The sequence below is a fragment of the Stenella coeruleoalba genome (assembly GCF_951394435.1).
Source record: "Stenella coeruleoalba genome assembly, chromosome: 14".
NCBI classification, from domain to species: domain Eukaryota; kingdom Metazoa; phylum Chordata; class Mammalia; order Artiodactyla; family Delphinidae; genus Stenella; species Stenella coeruleoalba.
Window position 1 is genome coordinate 27,420,752 of NC_137160.1, and position 22,728 is coordinate 27,443,479.

Consider the following 22,728-nt stretch of genomic DNA (forward strand, 5'->3'; position numbering starts at 1 on the left):
CTTGGCCGGTTCCGCTACCCATGTGGTCGCCCAGGGCAACCATAAGGTCGACGCGAAAGATCAAAGTAAATGGGTAACCAATGCCTGGGCCGAGGCTGGCAAAAGGTCTAATTAATCATTTGGAGGTTCAAATCTAAAAACGATACTTAAAAAAAGTAATTACCGGCAGATTCGCGTCCGGGGGAGGGGCGGTACTTCCGGGTCACGTGTGCTGCCGCCTTGACCTTCCTCGCAGCTCGGCCATTTTGTCCCAGTCAGTCCAGAGGCTGCGGCTGCGGAGGAAGCACCTGAGGAAGAGCAGCGAAGATGCTATCCGTGCGCGTCGCCGCGGCCGTGGCCCGCGCCCTCCCTCGGCGGGCCGGGCTGGTGAGCGCGGGGTCCCGGCGGCAGGGAGGGGGCTCGGCGGCAGTAGGTGGTGATGCACGGGCTCGGCCGCTCTTTCTGCGCGGAGGGTGAGGGGCTGTGGCGGCCCTCGCCATCTTGCTCCGCTGGCCACTCGGGCTGTCTTGGGCTGGCAGCGGAAGGGCCCTTTGGTCGCCCCGTGCGGGAGGGTGCCGAGTGCTGCAGGGGAGGCAGTGACCTTCGTGTTATCCAGAGATGGCGCCTCCGGAGGATTCCAGTCTTTGTCTGAGAGAGGCCTTGAATGAAGGTCAGGACTGGGGCGCTAGTTTTCCGAGGCCTGCTGCGAAACGGCGAGGTTCGGTCCCGCTGGTTCTCCGGGACTTCCTCGTTGAAGGTCAGAGCACTGTTGTCAGGCCTGGTTGAAGCGAGCTTGGGGAGCCTGACATTGTATTGAAGGTCAGCAGGCCCCAGGCTTCCACCTCTTCCCCGAGGTCGGTTCAGAGGACATCAATAAATGAAGGTGGCTTTCTGAATGCTTCAGTAGGCGGTCTCTTAGTGCTGAATAGTGAGACGATCATGAAAACACCGTACAGGTGCAATTATGCATTTCACTGCGGCCGATACCTTGACAGCAGAGGAGCTGGCTTCTAAATTGTCCTAGTCAGGCAGATTTTCCTTTGTGGTGCTTTGACGTGTTTTAAGATTCCTTGAGGAATCGTTAGTGTTTGAGAAATCAAGTAAAATAAAATGGAACATAGGTTGGAAAAAACCTGTGGAGGTCAGTGCCCTTCATTACTAATATCACTTGGAGTTACGGAAATAACTTTTAGGTCCCGTGTAAACACTTTTACTTGTTCTTTCATTTTAAGAGTAATCTCAGTTTGGGAGGTGAAATAAATATATTGGTCATTTTACTACCCTAACCACCTTTGGTACCGTTTTGGATTTCTGTTAGCAAAAAAAAAAAAAAAAAACATTTTTAATGATTTTCATCCAGGTCCTATAGAAGGAAGTGTCTTCAGAATTGACATTGACCAACCACAGTGTTTCAACTTGAAAGAGGAGGGGTCCAGATTACTGCAAGCTTTGTTGACATTTGTTGGCATTTTTTTTTTAAAAAGTGCATGTGCCATATCTCTTAGTTTCTAATCAAACTCTAACATTTACAGGCTTTTTATTTTTAAGGTTGAAATAGAAAATCTATTGAGATTTGCCCCTTTTAGGAAGCAGTTTATCAAATTGAGAATTTCCACAACTCAATTGAAATATATCTAAAGTCAAAATAATATTATCTGATGCCTTTAAAAAGAAAGATATTTTGTTAGCTGTTGCTTTTTAAAATATGCTCTGCTTTTTTTAGCATATTTATTGTGTACCAGGAGCTGCATAATAAATTTTCACATAGATCAAAAGTGCTTTCTCAGGTGGTTAATATTTACGCTGATAATTTGATCAGGCCAAGCCTGCGTTTGTTTAAGCTTGCTAGTTTTATAAAGGCTTTTTAAAAAATTAAATTAAAAAAAAAATCCTTGCACTAGGTCTCCAAAAATGCTTTGGGGTCATCCTTCATTGCTGTAAGGAACCTCCATGCCTCTAACTCTCGTCTTCAGAAGACTGGTAAGTTGTTAATTCTGTGTCTACACCACACTTACTACCTTGCGATTAAGTGAAAAATGAAGTTACGTAGGTTACATACCTATTGTGGATGTTTTGGGTTTTTTCCATTAGTTAGTGTTTTCTTTCAATTTTAGTTACTATGGAATCTCAGATTCTTAACCCATAATGAGCCATTTAGCCCTGTCTTGGTAGGGTCTCTTGTTCTAGTGAAATGAACTATAATTATGTATTTCTCTTTTGATGTTAGTACAGGTTCTTTTTTTTCTCATAATGAATGCTCCTTTGGTGGAAACAAAGTATATGTCAGGTGGTGGGCACCGTTTCTGATCTATGAATCTTTTCCTCTCCTAAAAAACACTGAAAAAAAACAGGTAATTTTTACCTCTGTGTTTTTCAAAGACAATAATTGGTAAGCTATACCTGGCAGTCTGAATTTGCACATTGTAAATGCAATAGAGAGGTGAGGAGGTAAGTTTAGGAAGATGCTGTAGGTTGGGGAATTTCTTTTGAGATGTGCATTTGAAATAAAGTTAGGTATCTCCCACATGCTGAGATGAAGAATAGTACCTGTATCCTTTTAAAGGAAAAGTTACAGGTTTTCCCCACTATTTGAAAGTGGAACATTCTAATGAAACCTTTCCTTAGCTGAAATGGCTAAAGTGTGAAGAAACGATTACCCTTTTTTGTAAAAGTGAAATGGCATAAATGGAACTTTCAAAAAGAGGGGGATACCTGTACTTACACTTTGTTAAACAGTTGCCCTTTTTTTTTGGCTGCGAGGCGGGAACTTAGTTCCAAGACCAGAGATTGAGCCTGCGCCTTCAGCAGTGAAAGCACAGAGTCCTAACCACTGGATCACCAGAGAACTCCCAAAGAGTTGCTTTTTAAAATACACTGCATTTTAAAAATATGCTTTTTATAGAGTTTAGTTTGAGTTATATTCAAATTTTAACATAAATACAGATTTCCTAGAGAGTAAACCAAAGAATTACAAGATAGGAAATGTTTATTTTAAGGGTATTGCTTAATTTGATTAGCTCCTTAATCTGGTTTACATTTGTCTTGTGAAGTTTTCTCTCAGTCACTTGGATTCATTTTCATAGTGGTAGGTATCAAGCTTTTTTGAAAAAAATGTTGGACATTATGTTTTAGAATGCAATTTAATTATTATGATCACAACTCTAGTTTATATATTGTTAGGGAAATGAGTTTTGAAAAGGTCTTTGGCCCAGGCTCTTTTTGTAATGGAATTGTCCTCTCTTAATAGGCACTGCTGAGGTGTCGTCTATTCTTGAAGAGCGTATTCTTGGAGCTGATACCTCTGTTGACCTTGAAGAGACTGGGCGTGTTTTAAGTATTGGTGATGGTATTGCCCGTGTACATGGGCTGAGAAATGTTCAAGCAGAAGAAATGGTAGAGTTTTCTTCAGGTTTAAAGGTGAATTATAAAATGAGATTTTGATGTTTTAACATTGGTGTCTCCTCAGTTAATTCATTTAGTAATTCAGAGGTTGTGTAAGATTTTTTTTTTAACTTTGAATCTGAATCTGCTTCACTGTTTGTGTTTGTCATTATTATAGATTGTGAAAAAAATAAATTTTTTGTTAATCAAACTTTTTACCCTAAGGACTGATTTACACATAAGTTGTAAACATTAGCATTGAAATATAAAACTGAGTAAATCTTCACCCAGATTTTGAGAAGTTCAAGTCATCCTATACGAAAGCATTTGATAATTTTAATTAAATTCATTTCCGGTGAAAAGTTGAAAGCCACTGACTTTGTATTTCTAGTAAGAGTGGATCTATTGTTGAAAAGTGAGCTAGTGATGTAGCTATCAAGCTCTCTAATGATACAAGTCTACTTTTTTCTATTAGATTGAGCCTAGTTGGGCAGTAAGGTGAGAAAAGTTGTAGGAGTCACGGGTTCTCTGATGAAAGCAGAGCATGATATCCAGGTGGACCAGGGGCAGTAGGATTATCCACTAATCACACAGGGGGAAAGATCTTCTTGGTCTGCTTGGTAGTGTCCAGTGTGGAAAAAGAGCCTGTTGGTGTGGAAGACTAATTATGGAGCCGAAAGTTTTATCAGTAGCTCTCAGACCTTGGCTAAGAATTTAACCTCTCATCTATAGTGTATATATCTTTGAGAGGTTAGGCTGAAATAGATGAACTGAATTTCCTTTTAGCTTTTTTTTTTGGCTGTGTTGGGTCTTCGTTGCTGCACATCACATGGGCTTTCTCTAGTTGTGGCGAGCAGGGGCTACTCTTCATTGCGGTGCACTGGCTTCTTATTGCAGTGGCTTCTCTTGTTGCAGAGCACAGGCTCTAGCTGCGTGGGCTCAGTAGTTGTGACCTGTGCAGGCTGAGTAGTTATGGCGCACAGGCTTAGTTGCTCCGCGGCATGTGGGATCTTCCTGGACCAGGGCTCAAACCCGTGTCCCCTGCACTGGCAGACGGATTCCTAACCACTGTACCACCAGGGAGGTCCCAACAGGGCAATTATTAATTTAAATTTTAAATAGTCACATGTGATTAGTGACTACTCTGTTGAACATCAGATATTCAGACTAAAGATTTTGTACCTGTGATGATATTCCATGATATTCCTCTGTATTTAGTGTAAGTAATTCTCCAGAGCTTCATTTATTGACCAGAGTCAGTTCCTGGACTAGCCTTTTTGCTTTGGTTGTGATTTAGGGACCTAAAGTCTTACCATTTTGAAATATGATTGTAATGATGAGAGATGACCCAGCACTGTCATATTATATAGATTTGTTCTTGATTAAGTAGCTTTTAATCTAACTTTTTACTAACCTGATGGGTACAGGTTCTGACTAGATAGTTTTTAAAAATTGTTCATGGAGTTCTCACAGATGTGAATCAAGCATGTCTTAAAATTCCCAGTTGACCTGCATCGCTTTATTTCATACTGGCACCCAGTTCAAAAACCATAGGCAAAGGAAATGCAGTAGAAAAAGCTTAAACTGTTCAATTTCTTTGCTGCTTTTAGTTCTTAGAGGATGTGATAAGGTGCTTCTTAGGCTTATAATTCTAACCTATAATTATTCAAGGGAACGTGTTGCTGTTTTAGAAGTCTTAACTAAGGAAGATTTTTAGTTGGAAAAATACTCACGAGTAAACCAGATCTGAAAAGTCAATATTACTCTTTTCCTCTATTTTCATATGTAGTGTAGGTATATGGGAAGAAGTGCCACTCAAGCTTCATGGGTATTCAATTGTGTCTTTTGTATAGGGTATGTCTCTGAACTTGGAACCTGACAATGTTGGTGTTGTTGTGTTTGGAAATGATAAACTAATTAAGGAAGGAGATATTGTGAAGAGAACTGGGGCTATTGTGGATGTTCCGGTCGGCGAGGAGCTGTTGGGTCGTGTAGTAGATGCCCTTGGTAATGCCATTGATGGAAAGGTAGGTTTAACATTTATTAGATGTGGTTGTAGCTTCTAACAAAGAGCCAAACTGATTGGTCTGGGGTTTCTTTTTATCGTTTAACAGGGTCCAATTGGTTCCAAGACCCGAAGGCGAGTTGGTCTGAAAGCCCCTGGGATCATTCCTCGAATCTCTGTGCGGGAACCAATGCAGACTGGCATTAAGGCTGTGGACAGCTTAGTGCCAATTGGTCGTGGTCAGCGTGAGCTGATTATTGGTGACCGACAGACTGGGTAAAGACTTGATAGCTTGTTGAAAAGTTCTAACTAAAATTTGCTCTGTGGAAAGATTACTTTTAGGCTTGGAATGGTAAATACTTTGGATATCCAGGAGAGAGTAGAATGTGATGTGAGGAGGAAGAGGAAGAGGAGTGAAATTTAAGTTGGGGGATCCTTTGAAGTGTTTAGTAATATTTATGTTTATTTTCTCTTTTCAAAGCAAAACGTCAATTGCTATTGACACAATCATTAACCAGAAACGATTCAATGATGGAACTGATGAAAAGAAGAAGCTATACTGTATCTACGTTGCTATTGGTCAAAAGAGATCCACTGTTGCCCAGTTGGTGAAGAGACTTACAGATGCAGGTATTAAGGAACTGTAGTCTCGTTGTTATCTGGGATGCTGCTAATCTTAGGATAGCTTATGCTTAATGTAGGCTGATTTTAATTACTCCTTAATGAGCTGAAGTTTCTAATATAAATCAATACAAAAGTAATATGTAAAAAACTAGTAAAAAACAGCAGCTAACTTAAGGTTCTGTCAGTTTCTTTGAAGTAGAAGCTATTTGGATAATTTTAATAGTAAGTCACAGTAGTAAAGCAGTTAGATAATTTTTATTCTAGTCTCTAATCTAAAATCACAGTATTGATAACCATATAAAACTTAAAATTTATTTTCTTCTCAGATGCCATGAAGTACACCATTGTGGTTTCAGCTACTGCTTCGGATGCTGCCCCACTTCAGTACCTGGCTCCTTATTCTGGATGTTCTATGGGAGAATATTTTAGGGATAATGGCAAACATGCTTTGATCATTTATGACGACTTATCCAAACAGGTCAAATGAAATGTATTTTTAGACTCTGTATGTTAGTGCCCCAGTGGTAGTTGACAATGTAGCTTCTGTCTAATAGGTGAACTTCACAACCCTTTTCTATACCATAGGCTGTTGCTTACCGTCAGATGTCTCTGCTGCTCCGCCGACCCCCTGGTCGTGAGGCCTATCCTGGTGATGTGTTCTACCTACACTCCCGTCTGCTAGAGAGAGCAGCCAAAATGAACGATGCTTTTGGTGGTGGCTCCTTGACTGCTTTACCAGTCATAGAAACACAAGCTGGTGATGTGTCTGCTTACATTCCAACGAATGTCATTTCCATCACTGACGGACAGGTATTGATTTTATGATTAAATAAGTGTGAAAGCTTCGGATGATTTGAAGGCATTGGTTGAGATTAGTAGTTTTGAACTAATTTGTTAAATGCTTTTTAGTTTTCATTATGGAAAATCTCAAACGTAAAGAGAATAGTATAATGAAAGCCCACATATCGCACCCATTTATCAATTCGTGGTATAGTGTACTTCATTCTTGCTTTCTTTTTACCCACTGTTCTCTTCCCTGTATAATTTTGAAGCAAATCCTGGAGAAATCACACCACTTCACCTGTATAAGATTCAATATAGATATGATACCTGTTCTTTTCTCATCTCACTCACATTTCCTAATCTCAGCAATAGAATATGCAGGTTGATTGGGTTGTGAAAGATTTGAGGAGCTCTTTACTATAAGACATTTAGCATTCTTCCTGGCTTCAGCATTTGCTACAGTGACTTAATTTTGAAAATAGTTGATTTCTTTAGGCCTGCTAATAAGCGTGAGTATTTTCCTTACATTGTAGATTTTCTTGGAAACAGAATTGTTCTACAAAGGTATCCGTCCTGCCATTAATGTTGGTTTGTCTGTATCCCGTGTTGGATCTGCTGCCCAAACCAGGGCCATGAAACAGGTAATTTGCATCACTTTGTCATTAGGTTAAAAATCAAAGTGTATGGTGGTCTGTGTCATTGAGGTAAGTATTTTTGTATCGTGTGAATTAACCATTTCTGTATTTTAGGTGGCAGGTACCATGAAACTGGAATTGGCTCAGTATCGTGAGGTTGCTGCTTTTGCCCAATTTGGTTCTGACCTCGATGCTGCCACTCAACAACTCTTGAGTCGTGGTGTGCGTTTGACTGAGTTGCTGAAGCAAGGACAGTATTGTGAGTTGTACTTTTCCATTTGGTCAAGTTCCTACTGTGTGTTAGGACCTGGGAATATCGCATAGCTCCTTATAAGAATATGTGCTGTTAATCTTTGATCAGAGATATTGTCTTTTGAATGTGATTGATACCTGTGTTAATTAAAGTACAGTCCTTACCATTTGAATGTAAATGTGAGGAAAGGTGTACTAATACCCTTCTTTTGGGAGTTAAGACATAGTAGATTCCATTCCTCCCCACCATCGCCCTCTTGGCTATATGATTGTGGAATTTGGCAGATTTAAAAGAATGTTAGTGTCGGGAATTCCCTGGCAGTCCAGTGGTTAGGACTCTGCCAAGGGCCTGGGTTCGATCCCTGGTCAGGGAACTAAGGTCCTGCAAGCTGTGCGGGTGCGGCCTAAAAAAAAAATTAAAAAAAAAAAAAAGAATGTTAGTGTGTACTACCTTGCTATAAAATTTCAGCAAGTTATTTATACCCAAAAGAATATAAATGCTGCTGGATGATATACAGTGCTCATGGAATATGCTCAGAGGTTACACTTCAAGGCTTACCATTATGAGGAAAAAACTGATTCAGGGCGGGGAGGTGGGAAGGAGTACTGATGTGGAGTTTCCACTTGTGAAAGTAGGCAATCTGTAGACACGTGTTAATAATTTGTGGAAAAAGTAAGTTTCTCTGACTTTGGAAACATGGCATTTATTTGTTGAGCAACTCACTTATTTCTTTTCAGCTCCCATGGCTATTGAAGAGCAAGTGGCTGTTATCTACGCTGGTGTCAGGGGGTATCTTGATAAGCTGGAGCCCAGCAAGATCACAAAGTTTGAGAATGCTTTCTTGTCTCATGTTATCAGCCAACATCAAACCCTGTTGGGCAAAATCAGGTATGAACACAACTGATGTCTTCTTTTTTGTAAGCTTTAAAATGTAAAGTCTTGTTAAAATTCTTTTGAATTCTGTAATTAAGCTAGTCATTGAATTTTTATCCAGGTCAGAACTGATCTGCTTTTGTTTTCAAAATAGGGCTGATGGAAAGATCTCAGAAGAGTCAGATGCAAAGATGAAAGAGGTTGTAACAAACTTCTTGGCTGGGTTTGAAGCTTAAACTCCTGTGGATTCACATCAAATGCCAGATTGGTTTTGTCATTGTTTCTTCTTGTTCCATTTATAAAAGGATTATTGCAATACTTCAGATGTACAGTAATCACATTAAAATGAAGGTTCCATTATTGCTTGGTGGCTTTCTATAGATTGTTTTTGCGGTACGCGGGCCTCTCACTGCTGTGGCCTCTCCCGTGGTGGAGCACAGGCTCCGGACGCGCAGGCCCAGCGGCCATGGCTCACGGGCCCAGCCGCTCCGCAGCATGTGGGATCCTCCCGGACCGGGGCAAGAACCCATGTCCCCTGCATCGGCAGGTGGACTCAACCACTGCGCCACCAGGGAAGCCCTATAGATTCTTTAAAAAGAATGGAGATTATACTTTGAGGAATTGGTAAACATGTTTCTTAGCTTTTTTTACTTGATTATTATAAAGTTAGCAGGCCCACATAATATTCGAGACTGAGTTCTTTGTAAGATTCTAGAGTGCTTTGTGATTGATTAAAAAGAAATTCACTAACTGTATATATGTGGCAAAGTTCATATTTGATAATGTTGAAAAGTCTGATTGACTTCTCTTCCCAGAAGACTAATTTGCATAAAGAGGTACTGTAGGCAGGAAAAGAACAGGGCAACTAAAATTGTCAAGGAAATAAAAAGCTAAGTGAAGAGTGAAAGATTAGGACAAAAATTGAGAAAGGAGGTATCAGAGTAAAATTGTGAACATGTCAATATTTTCTCATTGTGTGCTTTAACGTACCTTTTATAAGCTGCAGTTCTTAAGTGATCAAGTTTTCATGGTTAGTATTTTTGGTCTTATTTAGGAAATTTTTACAGTCAGAAAGATAACTATATTTTCTACTAAGAGTTCTAAAGATTTGCTTTGTCATCTGAGCTTAATTCAGTATTAGAGTTCTCCAGAGAAATAAAACATAAACATAGCTGTATAGAGAGATTATGGGATTGGCAAGTTTGAAAGGGTAGATGGGCAGGTTGAAGACCCAGGGAACAGTTGCATCTGGGGGTAGAATTCCTTCTTCCATGGTGGACCTCAGGTTTTTCAACTGGATGAGACCCACCCACGTGGAGAGTAATCTGCTTTACTCAAAGTCTACTGCTTTTTAAGTGTTAATCATCTAAAAAAATACCTTCACATGGGACTTCTCTGGCGGTCCAGTGGTTAAGATTCTGTGCTTCCAATGCAGGAGGAGCAGGTTCGATCCCTGGTTGGGGGGGGAACTGAGAGCCCATGTGCTGAGTGGCACGTGGCCAAAAAAGAAAACCTTCACGGCAATGTCTAAACTGGTGTTTGACCAAAAACTGGATACCATAGCCCAGCTGAGCTGACATAAGAGATTGACCATCATCATCCATTTGGAGTTGTATTTTTGTGTAGAGGTCAGAAGTCGTTTTTTATTCTTTTCCATATGTATATCCAGTTTTTTCAGCTCCATTTATTAAATGGTTCTTCCCCACTTAAACTGCCATATGTGTGTTGTATTTAAATTTCACCCATGCCTGTGACTTTCTGGGCTCTATTCATTTTTAAATTAACACAGGTATATAATTTAATGAATCAAAAACTCAAGACAGGGCTGTTGATGAAAAATGGCAATCTCTTGCTTGTCTACCCCCAACTTTCTGCTCTCTTAAAGCAACTAACTTCATTTATTTCTTTTGTCAGTTACCTCCATATTGCAGTTTTTATTATGCCGCTTTTATATTATATGTGTGATCTATTGATCTCACCAAATAGATAAGAATTTTTCATGTGGACACTCACATTACCCACCCTACCATAATCCTCTGTCATTACAATATAAGCAGATTATGACTTGAGATAAAGAAATTTTGCTTATGTGACTTATTAGCTGATGAAAGCCAAAATGTTTATGTTCTTCTCAGTCTCGGTAGGCTCTCTGTATAAATAGAAGTACTAGTTTAATTTGTCTAACGATAGACAGATGATACTGATACTAAAAGAGCAGATGTGCCCTATGAAAAGTTTGGTGAGTCTGGTCATTTAGATTTTAGTTTCTACTGTCAATAAGCTGTATGAATTTGGTAAGTCATTTAAGTTTTTGTTCATGTAAATAAAGAGTTGTGCTAGAACATGTCAAGAATTCTAAGCTGTATGGCCCTTTCCCTGATTTTACTGAGCTAAAGCCCAGCCCATTCTATTGCAGCAGTGAACCAGGAGCAACAAATTCTAAGATTCAAATGTATTTTTTTTTAACCACTCAGAGACTAATGTGATGGGGCACTTCACCTGGCTGTTCTGAACAGGCAGGCCTGAATACTCTGATTAATGGCCTTCTTGTGCGGCAGCCAAATGGCCTATCATAAAATGGTTTTTGTACAGCTTATAGAGGAATGGTGAACGTCTGAAAAGGTACTTGAGCTTTGAAATTTGAGGTTTTATGGCTTTCAGATATGTATTTTAAGGTCTCTTGATAATAAAGTCTGTAATTCTAGAAATATTAAGATAGGCATATTTTTTATAAATTTTAAAATTTTGTTTTTGTTTGCATTGGGTCTTCGTTGTGGTGCACAGGCTTCTCATTGCGGTGGCTTCTCTTGTGGAGCAGGGGCTCTAGGTGCATGGACTTCAGTAGTTGGTGCGCGGGCTCAGTAGCTGTGACTTGTGGGCTTTAGAGTGCAGGCTCAGTAGCTGTGGTACAGGGGTGCTTAGTTGCTCTGTGGCATGTGGGATCTTCCTGGACCAGGGCTCAAACCCACGTCATCTGCATTGGCAGGCGGATTCTTAACTGCTGCGCCACCAGGGAAGCCCAAGATAGGCATATTTTAAATAGTGCTTAGTTTATTGAGCATCAACTATGAGATGAACACTAAAGAAAGGTACAAAGTGAGCAAGGCAGAAGGATCCTTTCAGTAACTTATCTAGGGTTAGGGAGTGGGACAAAAGACGTTTAATACAATGATGACTTTGTAAATACTGTGCAGCTACTACCTAGAAATACAAATAAGATGCAGTAAGTAACCAGTACAAAATGCCATTTGAATTAAAAATGACTACCTACTGGTAGAGCTGGAAAAGAGCTCGTATTGGCATTTGGCCAGAGGAAGACTTAAATTTTATCTATTTATTTTTGGCTGCATTGGGTCTTTGTTGCTGTGTGCGGGCTTTCTCTAGTTGTGGTGAGTGGGGGCTACTCTTCGTCGTGGTGCATGGACTTCTTGCGGTGGCTTCTGTTGTGGAGCACAGGCTGTAGGCATGCGGGCTCAGCAGTTGTGGTTTGTGGGCCTAGAGTGTAGGCTCAGTAGTTGTGGTGCATGGGCCCAGTTGCTCCATGGCATGTGGGATCTTCCCAGACCAGGGATCCATCCCGTGTCCCCTGCATTGGCAGGTGGATTCTTAACCACTATGCCACCAGGGAAGCCCATGTTTTTTAGTGGGTTGAAGTATAGTTGATACAATATTGTGTTAGTTTCAGGTATACAGCAGACTGATTCAGTTTTTTTTTTTTCAGATTTTTCCATTATAGGTTTTTAAAAGATACTGAATATAGTTTTCTATGCTATACAGTAAATCCTTGTTTATATACAGTAGTATATGCTATACAGTAAATCCTTGTTTATATACAGTAGTATATATCTGTTAATCCCATACTCCTAATTAATTCTCCTCCCTTTCCCCTTTGGTAGCCATAAGTTTGTTCTGTGAGTCTGTTTTGTAAATAAATTAATTTGTGTTATTTTTTAGATTCCACATATAAGTGATAATCATATAATATTTGTCTTTTTCTGACTTAGTATTTTTTTTAAATTTATTTTATTTTTTATTTTTGGCTGCATTGGGTCTTTGTTGCTGCGCGCAGGCTTTCTCTAGTTGCGGCAAGTGGGGACTACTCTGTGGTGGTGCACGGGCTTCTCATTGCAGTGGCTTCTCGTTGCGGAGCAGGGGCTCTAGGTGCCTGGGCTTCAGTAGCAGCACGCGGGCACAATAGTTGTGGCTCACAGGCTCTAGAGCGCAGGCTCAGTAGTTGGTGGTGCACGGGCTTAGTTGTTCCTCGGCATGTGGGATCTTCCTGGACCAGGGCTTGAACCTGTGTCCCCTGATTGGCAGGTGGATTCTTAACCACTGCGCCACCAGGGAAGTCCCTTCTTTACTTTCTTTTTAAATTATGAAGACCTAAGAAAAGTTGAAAAAATAGTACAATTAACACCCATTTACTCTTTATCCATATACACCAGTTGTTAATATTTTGATGCATTTGCTTTATTCATTCATTACTTCGTTTATTCATTTTTCTGGTGAACCATTTGAGAGTAAGTTGCAGGCATCCTGACAGTTTGGACACTTGAGCTAAAACATTTCAGCATCTATATCCTAAGAATAAAGATATTCATCTTTATAACCACAATACCACTATTACACCTAAGAAGACAAACATTGATTCACTAATATGCAGTCCTTAATAAAATTTCCCTAATTATCTCCCCAGCATCTTTCACTGAATGGTTTTGGGATCTGTTGATTCTTGCCTGAAATAGTTACAACATTGGGAGTTGTAAAGTGGTGGTTTTATAATTCTTTTCTACATTGACTAGCTGGCATTTTCTCAAGGAAAGCATTCCATCTCATATCAGTATGAACCAGAGATTGCAAAATCAGCAATGGGAAGATGCTCCTGGAGTAATGTATGGAGGAAACGAGGTGTAAGCTTTCTAGTCCTCTCCCAGTCCAAGGGTTTTATTGGGGCTAGTCACATGGGTACCTTCTGCCTAGCATGTACTAAAATTCCAGACTCCTGGAAGGAAACAGGTATTCAGCATAAGTCACATTGTACAAACAGTTTAGGCACAAAATTTTTATATCTGTGTTGGAACTGAATACCAGTCAGGTTCCTAGATGCTAGTCAAGGGCTAATCTTGCAAGCAGGCTTTTCTCAAGATAGCAGCAGTCCCAGGCCTGCCTCTTCTGCACAGGCATCTTTAAAACAATAATTATCGCAAGACCAACCTGCAATACTGACCTCACTTGTGCTCTCCAGGGGTCTTGCATTTAGCCAGTTAAAACAAATCCTATTAACCATAAAGATGTATTTTAGAAAGGTGGTTTATACAAGTTTCTGTCTGAACCTATTTTATTTGGCCAAGGTATCAACTCGAGCCCAGCACAGCTCTGGCCCCTGAACTGGAGCTGACCTGAATGCCTTTCTGAGCTGAGGCAGCATCATGATAGTACAGGAGTATGGTATATTGTCACAACTAATGAACCAATATTGATACATCATAATTGACTAAAGTTCATCCTTTATTCAGATTTCCTTAGGTGTTTTGTTTTTTACTCCCCCCCCCCCCACACCATGAATTTCTTTAGTTTTTACTTAATGTCCTTTTTCTGTTCCAGTTTCACATCCAGGATACTACATTGGTCATCATGCCTCCTTAGGTTCCTCTGGGCTGTGAGTTTCTTAGATTTCCTTGTTTGTAATGACCTTGAAAGTTTTGAGGAATAGTAATTAGGTATTTTATAGAATGTCTTTCACTTTGATATTTTCCTCATGATTAGACTAGGATTATAGGTTTTTAGGTGAAAGACCACAGAGGTAGATTACCAGTCTTATCACCTGATGTCAAGGGTACATACTGTCAATGTGAGTTATGACTGTTCATGTTAATCTTGATCACCTACCTGAGGTTTTGTTTATCAGGCTTCTCCACTGTAAGGTTACTCTCCCCTCACCTCCTTCCATATTGTATTCTTTGGGAGGAAGTGACTATTCATAGCTTCCACTGAAGGGATGGGAAGTTTTACTCACCTCCTTGAAGGTGGAGCATCAACATAAATTATTTGGAATTATGCACAGAAGATTTATATATCCTTTATGTATTCAGTCACCTATTTATATCAGTACGAATTCCTGGTCAGTTATTTTATACTTTGGGTTATAATGCAGTATTACATTACTTTTGTTCAAATTGTTCCAGCTTTGGCCATTGTGGCCTCTTTCAGTTGGCTCCGGTGCCCCTTTGTAATGCCCTCAATTGTGTATGTGTACGTGTGGGCTTTCTGGTACTGCAAAATGCTCCATGCTTACCTTATATTGTATATTTCCTGCCCCAGCCCTAGAAACAGTCCTGGTATTTCGGTTTTAGTTTTACAAGTTTTATATATATATATATATATATATATATATATATATATAAAAAAGCACACACACATATACATGTATATATACACATACTGGATATGAGTTCATTGTAGGATAAATGTATTAGAAATTTCATCTCCTATTCTTTAGCTTGCTTTTCACTCTTAAATGGTGGCTTTTGATGAAAAAGCCCCACATGCAGTAGGTTGTCTTTTGTGACAGTGAATATCAAAGTTTTTCCATCTTTACTTGGACCAGGAACAGATCCTCTGAGTTCCTTACCTCACTCACTTTCACTTACGAAAATTCCAATCTTAATTTAGGTGTTGAGTAGGGGGAATTTTCCCCTCCCCCACTTTGACTGGCCTACTAATAAAATTGACACCTGACAGATTAACAAGAGAAAAAGTAACAAATTTTAATTCGTGCACATGGAAGTCTCAGAAATGGGATATAAGAAGTGGCTAAAGCAGGCAACTTTTATACTTTTTATTTTTAAATATATTTATTTTTATATTTGGCTGCATTGGGTCTTTGTCGCTGCGCGTGGGCTTTCTCTAGCTGCAGTGAGTGGGGGCTACTCTTCATTGCAGTATGCGGACTTCTTGTAGTAGCTTCTCCTGTTGCGGAGCACGGGCTCTAGGCATGCGGGCTTCAGTAGTTGTGGCACACAGGCTCAACAGTTGTGGCTCATGGGCTCTAGAGCGCAGGCTCGGTATTTGTGGCACACGGGCTTAGTTGCTTTACGGCATGTGGGATCTTCCTCGACCAGGGCTCAAACCCGTGTCCCCGCATTGGCAGATGGATTCTTAACCACTGCACCACCAGGGGTGGTGTCTATAATTTTTAGACAAAGAATAAATTTGATAGGAATTGTCAGGACAAAGAAACTTAGGCTTTGGGTGCTTAATAAGTGAGTCTAAACAGAGTTTGGGCTTGGGGTAGTAGATGAAAGAATTACAGTAACAAGTTTTGTTTATACAGGCTTCTTGGCCCTGAATTCCATATCTCTGGTGATAAGGATGTATTTCAACCTCCTAGTACTGGGAGGGCACCTTTCAAATGGGAGATTTATTTCCTGCTTTCAGGGAGACAGGATGGTCAAGTGTCCCTCTTGCATTTGCAATTTAAATAACTTTAACTCAAAATCAGTATGCCACTGAGGCATACTTTGCGGGTGGTCTGCCTTGGGCCCCAACAATGGTATTCACCCTAACCCTTGCTTTGATCCATGCAGCTAGTAGCCCTTGGGCACTGAAGCCTCCTTCTGGAAGTTTTCCCTTTGTATTCTATTCCTGTCCTGTTCTGACTCTCTGTTCCATTCCTCAATCTACTCAGCTTCTAGTCCTGGTGACGAAATCCATCCTCTCTGCTTTTGACATTGACTTGGCAGACCTAATAACACAGCTTACTCCTGCCCTCTGTTGCTTTTGTACCATGGCCTCTGCTTGGCCAGGTCCTGGTCCTCAGATCCTGGCTTTACCTCCTTGGCCAGGTTTCCTCCCGTCTCCTGGAAGGAAGGGATCGGACTATGGGAACTGAAGTAAAAATTGGTTCTGCTGTTGATGATCAGAAAGAGCTTATTGAATTCCCTGGCTGGCTCCATCATTGTCTAATCCATGAGAGTACTTGAGAAAATATCCTTATCTTGAGGTGCTTTTCAGTGTTCTTGGGGAGGTAAGCTATCCAAGAGGAACAGAAATTAGAGAAGAACATAGGATATAAATTATATTTCATTAAGGGCTAGTTTGTGTGACAAGGATGACAATTTCTAGAAATGCAAGAAGTGAGAAGACACTGAGGGCTGGAGAAGGTGGGGAAGTGAGATGGAACTTGAGCAGAAAGAAGAGCAGCACCCAGGCAGCCTGCAAAAGAGGAGCAAAGTTGGGATGGCAGAAAAGCCTGACTGGCCTGGGGTGAGGAGAGGGGAGGAAGCCGGGGAGTGAAGTGGGAAAGGTCAGAGGGTCTTGACCACACAGGGGCATTTGGGACTTAATTGTGATAGGGAAATGTGGCTTTGTGAGGAGAGCAGAGACGAGAAGAAAGCAGTGTTTCAAGAAGGAACAGCTAAGAGGAATTGGTGGAGGGGAGGAAGAGGAATGCAGACCGGTTTTTTTTTTTTTTTTTTTTTTTTTTTTTTTTTTTTGCGGTACGTGGGCCTCTCCCACCGCGGAGCACAGGCTCCGGACGCGCAGGCTCAGCGGCCATGGCTCACAGGCCCAGCCGCTCCGCGGCACGTGGGATCCTCCCGGACCGGGGCACGAACCCGTGTCCCCTGCATCGGCAGGCGGACTCTCAACAACTGCACCACCAGGGAAGCCCATGACCGGTTTTTTTAAAGTGTGAAGGAAAATTGGTGATTTTAGTGGGCATTTGTTATTTTTGCCGCTCATCATCCATTTATCCTATTTCCGGGAAAAGATCCCTATTTCCTTCTGGGGAAGCCTCCTTTTTCTCCATAACTTCTGGAAAACAATTTGACAGTTTTATTTCAAAACCTTAAAAATGTTTATATTATTTAACCTGTAATGCAACTATGAGGAATTTTTTTTGAGGTATAGTTGATTTTCAGTGCTAATTTCTGCTGTACAGCAAAGTGATTCAGTTATACGTATATATACATTCTTTTTTAAAATATACTTTTCCATTATGGTTTATCATAGGATATTGAATATAGTTCCCTGTGCTACACAGTAGGACCTTGTTGTTTATCCATTCCATATATAACAGCTTACATCCACTAGCCCCAGCCTCCCACTCCATCCCTCCCCCAAACCCTTCCCCCTTGGCAACCACAAGTCTGTTCTCTATGTCCATGAGTCTGTTTCTGTTTCATAGATAGGTTCATTTGTGTCATTTAGATTCCACATATAAGTGATATCATATATTTGTCTTTTTCTGACGTATTTCACTTAGTATGATAATCTCTAGTTAGATCCACGTTGCTGAAAATGGCATTTATTTCATTCTTTTTTATGGCTGAGTCATATTCCATTGTATATATGTACCACATCTTCTTTATCCATTCATCTGTCCATGGACATTTAGGTTGTTTCCATATCTTGGCTATTGTGAACAGTGCTGCTATGAACATTCCATTATGAAGAATTTTAACAAAAATTTATATGAAAGATATTTATCACAGTAATATTTCTAAAAGCATTAAGAAAATGCTAAGGAAGTATTGATATATCCACTTGATAGGAAATTACGCAAAAGTTAAAAAATGACACTGAAGATTTTTCTTTTTAATTTTGGGGGGATTTGAAATAAACTCACCTTGTATAAATTCAGAGGTCCAGAGGGCATGAAGAAAAGTAGGTCTTCCCGCCTATGCCCCTCTGCCCCATCCCCCTATCAAAGAAACCCATTTAAAACGTGTGTCTATTCTTTTTCCTCCTCACCCAATGGCAGTTTGTTTTGCTTTTTTTTCCCACTTAATAGCTGTTGATTGTCCCATATCAAAACACAGCTTCCTCGCTTTTTTAATGCTTGAATATGATTTCATTGTATAGCAGTATCACAATCTATTGAGCTAGTTCTCCACTGATGACATTTAGTTCTTTAAAATCTTTGGCAGAATAACCATGCTGTTATAAATAACTGTACGTACTTCACTTGGCACACATAAGGATATTTGGAGGGTAAATTCTTCAACATGGAATTGTTGGGTCAAAACACAGGAGCATTTAGGGAATTCCCTGGCACTGCAGTGGTTAGGACTCTGCTTTCACTGCTGAGGGTGTAGGTTCAATTCCTGGTCAGGAACAATCCTGCAAGATCCTGCAAGCCTCGCGGCAAACAAACAAACAAACAAATAAATAAATCATACATACATACATACATACAAAAATTTGATGCCATGGCCAAATTTCTCTTCACAGAGACTTTCAATTTTTACATGAAAGAGTATCTGTCTTGTTTGGCCCGCACCAGGTGCTATCAAACTTTGTTAGGAAAAGTGTGTTAAAGGACTTTAGAAAATACTAATGAAATGTTGTTAAGTTACAAAAGCAAAACCCAAAATTTTATGTACAGTAAGAGCTCAATCATGCAAATGTATGTTATTGGAAGAGATGCCAAAACATTAATAGTGGTTTATCTTAAATGTATTGATCATTAAACTTCATCATTCCATTGTTGCTGTAGTAGTGTTATTTAATTTCATTAATAAAATGTCCCCAAGTTGTTATAGACCCTTGGATATAGTACAGATATTACTTGTCTTTTTACTCCCAACGCCTGTCCAGGTGATGAGGTTATTAATAAATGAATGAATGAGGAATATTTTCTGGCAGCGCGGACAACCATTTGCACTTTGCAATCTTGCCACCGGGTGGTGGAAGAGAGTTAAAATCCAGGGGACTGGGCTTGAGCCACGAAAATCAAGTACAATGTTCCGTGAGATGTTAAAAAAATGTTAAAAATGAAAACTTAGACAATTAGAATTGTATTTAAAGTATTTGTTGCAAAATATTCAAAACTCCCAGGAAAAAGCTTTGATGCTGCCTGTGGCACTGCAGCGTCTTTCATTTCCCTAGTTGTCACTATTTCTTACCCCTCCTGCTGTTTAGCCTGTCCCCCTGGTGCCCTCTGTGGCCTCTGCTGCCCTTTATGATGCTGTCAGGCTTCCCTTTCTTCCTTCTAACCTAACTGCTTTACAAAGAGATGAACAACAAGATGAATGAATGCATGTCCTCGGAGTGACCCAGGGTTGGAGGCCACCCCTCTATCCTTGTTGTTGCGATGACTCTACTGGTGGGATTTCATCACAGGGGAGGGGGCTAGGTATTACGAGGCAGAATCTTCCAGCTGTCCTTCATATCACCCCAGCAATTGTCCTTTCGCTCTGGACCAAGCTAGAACCTGCTCAGAGGCAAAGCTTGCCTCTCCAGGCATGAGGTTCTGGGCTGGCACCCTTGACCTTCATCCTTCCCTCCTTGAATGGATCTGTCCCAGAAATGGCCTCTATCCTGGGCTCTGATTCTGTTTGGAAGAGCTGTAACCGAGCTCTTCATACCTTAAATACGCTGTGATCTTGGTCAAGTCAATCAGCCTCTGGGCTTCAGTTTTGGTTCAGGGCATGTAGCACAGGGCAGTACTTTGTCCCAGAGTGCCGCATTACTACAAAGCCCGGATGGGTCTGACTTGCCCTGGGTTATGTTTGTGAGTGTGTGATGTTACGAAAGTGGAGGGAGAGGAAGGAAGTTCGGGCTCCTACTTCTGGAATGGGATTGGTGGAAAAGGGTATTGGGTCTGGGTCCTAAGATGCGGAAGGGTCGCGAGGAGCTGAGTTCCCGGATGCCTTGTAAGGACCCCATTGAGGGACCTAGAGTCAAGCGGAAACAGTATCAGTGATGTTTCCATGACTTTGAGACTAAACCGTGCTTGTCTGTCTGTGGCGGGCGCCTCTGGGGTCCTGCACTTGACTAGATGAAGCGTCCACACCTGACGCGGCCGCTAGCATTGTCAGTGCTCAGGCTTCACAGAGCCGACGCGCTGTCCCCGCGACCACCTCCGATCCGGCGGGGGCTCCTTCCACCACCGCGCAAGCCTGGATTTCTCCGTGAGGAATTGGGTCGAGGGAGGAGGGGGCTTGTGGGCAGGAACGGAGCCGAATTTGGGGAGGCGACAGGACCGGTTCCTTCCAATCCTTAAAGGCCTCCCGAAGGAGGGGGAATGTAGGGCTGACTAACTGAAGGCTGACGCCGCAGGGCTCTAACCCGCGGGCAGTCCCTCCGTTACGCGCGGGACGAGTGCGGCGTGCCGGGTGCTAGCGGCGCGGGGCGGGGCTGCGCGGGGCAGGCGCGGGGGCGGGACTCGGGGGCGGGACGCGCCGCTGGCCCTGACAGTCCGCGTCGCAGCGCGCCTGCTCTGGCTTTCTCCTCTCCTCGCGCGCCGGCCATGACGGGCTCACTGTTCAAGGGGAACTTTTGGGTAAGTCGGCGGGGTAAGCGACCCATCGCCGGGCTCGGGAACGGGGGCTCCGAGGGGAGACGTGGGCGCCTGCCCAGTGCTCCGGGGCAGAACGCGAGGGGAGGCACCGCCGCCGGCCCCTCTCTGCGCTTTCCCCAGCCCACCGCGCGCCCGCGGGTCCCCGGGATCCGGTTCCTAGGCTCCCCCTCGGCCGCCCGCGCCCCGGAACACTGCTGACGGGTGTACCCTTAGAGTCGGGACATTACCCCCTCATCTCATGGGGAAACCGAGACCCAAAAGGAGGAGTCACCCGTCCGGGGAGAGTCGCCGGTGGCCCCTGAGGCTGCGCTGTGAGCGGATTTGGGGGGACGTGGGGCGCAGAACGTGGGGTGAACTTCGCCAGGCTGATCGGCTTTTCCAGGTCCGCGGAAACGTACAGCCTGTCCGAGCCCCATTAGCTCCCGGCTCGCCCCGGCAGACAACCCTAGAGGTGTTATCTAGCAGAAGCTTTGCCGGGTTCTGCAGCTCCGCTTCCTGAGCCTCTCCCTGTCTTTGCCCCCGCCCAGGGGGAGGTTGGTGCGTGTGTGAGACCCTGCGAGGTGGTGGGGACATCTGAGCCCGAGGACGGGCCCAACCAGGAGGCAGCAGTTCTGCCTGCCCCTCTCCCTCTGTCCAGTCGTCTTCCCCCCGTCATCTGACTGCGCAGGTGCCCCTCAAGGGTCTGTACCCCCTCATTCGGAGGAACCGCCCTCATCCCTTTAAGGCAGGAGCAGAAAGTCAGCACGTCTCCAGACTGACCCACTGCTGCCAAGCCGCCCCAGCTCCTTACTTGAGACCCTGATTGTCCCCCATTCAGCCTCATAGCTGCTTAGCAGGTTCCTGGCCCCTATCTAGAGCTGCTGGGTAGAGAAACCTGGCCCTGTAACCTTCGGGACACAGTTTAGACCCTGCTTTGTGAAGTCCCTTTTCCTGGAGATTTTGAGGTTCTCCTGGGACACTGCCCACCTGTAGGGTGCAGCTCACCGCCCCCAACCCCCACCCCCCTCAGCTTCACAGAGAAGGTGAACAACCTCGCAGCTGTCCCCTTGAAGAGGCCTGGGAGTTCTTTGGGTAGAATAAAGGACTTCTGGGTCCCATGACAGGCATTGTGGGAAAAAGCAGGGTACAGAGACCTGCCTTTCTTCCCCTCAAAGTGTAACACTCTCCCGATTTGGATTCCTTTTATTTCCTTTTCTTCTCTGATTGCTGTGGCTAAAACTTCCAAAACTATGTTGAATAAGAGTGGTGAGAGTGGGTAACCTTGTCTTGTTCCTGATCTTAGTGGAAATGCTTTCAGTTTTTCACCATTGAAGATGATGTTGGCTGTGGGTTTGTCATATATGGCCTTTATTATGTTGAGGAAAGTTCCCTCTATGCTTACTTTCTGCAGGGTTTTTATCATAAATGGGTGTTGAATTTTGTTGAAAACTTTCTCTGCATCTATTGAGATGATCATATGGTTTTTCTCCTTCAATTTGTTAATATGGTTTATCACATTGATTGATTTGCATATATTGAAGAATCCTTGCATTCCTGGAATAAACCCCACTTGATCATGGTGTATGATCCTTTTAATGTGCTGTTGGATTCTGTTTGCTAGTATTTTGTTGAGGATTTTTGCATCTATGTTCATCAGTGATATTGGCCTGTAGTTTTCTTTCTTTGTGACATCCTTGTCTGGTTTTGGTAGCAAGATGATGGTGGCCTCGTAGAATGAGTTTGGGAGTGTTCCTCCCTCTGCTATATTTTGGAAGAGTTTGAGAAGGATAGGTGTTAGCTCTTACAAAAAAACAAACAACCCAATCCAAAAATGGGCAGAAGACCTAAATAGACATTTCTCCAAAGAAGATATACAGACTGCCAACAAACACATGAAAGAATGCTCAACATC

The 22,728-nt window shown here is 42.3% G+C and overlaps 2 protein-coding genes across 3 annotated transcripts in view; both read left to right on the forward strand.

Moving 5' to 3' along the window:
- Positions 1-226: 226 nt before the first annotated feature.
- ATP5F1A (ATP synthase F1 subunit alpha) lies at positions 227-10,244 on the forward strand. The gene is made up of 12 exons (XM_079942533.1): positions 227-366; positions 1,881-1,959; positions 3,227-3,396; positions 5,214-5,387; positions 5,475-5,641; positions 5,847-5,995; positions 6,316-6,467; positions 6,575-6,799; positions 7,306-7,413; positions 7,522-7,666; positions 8,398-8,548; positions 8,688-10,244. Exons 1-12 carry the CDS (start codon positions 307-309, stop codon positions 8,767-8,769), a joined length of 1,662 nt encoding a protein of 553 aa, XP_079798659.1. The 5' UTR covers positions 227-306; the 3' UTR covers positions 8,770-10,244.
- Positions 10,245-20,735: 10,491 nt separating this feature from the next.
- The window catches only part of PSTPIP2 (proline-serine-threonine phosphatase interacting protein 2), an 83,251-nt gene continuing 81,258 nt past the window's right edge, over positions 20,736-22,728 (forward strand). The window contains exon 1 of one of the 2 annotated variants that reach the window (XM_079942753.1): positions 20,736-20,819. In XM_079942753.1, coding sequence (XP_079798879.1) covers positions 20,787-20,819 — 33 coding nt within the window. In that variant the 5' untranslated portion in view covers positions 20,736-20,786. The remainder of the gene's footprint in view (positions 20,820-22,728) is intronic. The other variant, XM_079942755.1, reaches the window with a different exon arrangement.

Coding starts and splice junctions, on each gene's coding strand:
- ATP5F1A (XM_079942533.1), top strand. CDS start 307: ATGCTATCCGTGCGCGTCGCCGCGGCCGTGGCCCGCGCCCTCCCTCGG. Junction 1,960..3,226: donor CTCTCGTCTTCAGAAGACTG/GTAAGTTGTTAA, acceptor CTCTCTTAATAG/GCACTGCTGAGGTGTCGTCT. Junction 5,642..5,846: donor ATTGGTGACCGACAGACTGG/GTAAAGACTTGA, acceptor CTCTTTTCAAAG/CAAAACGTCAATTGCTATTG.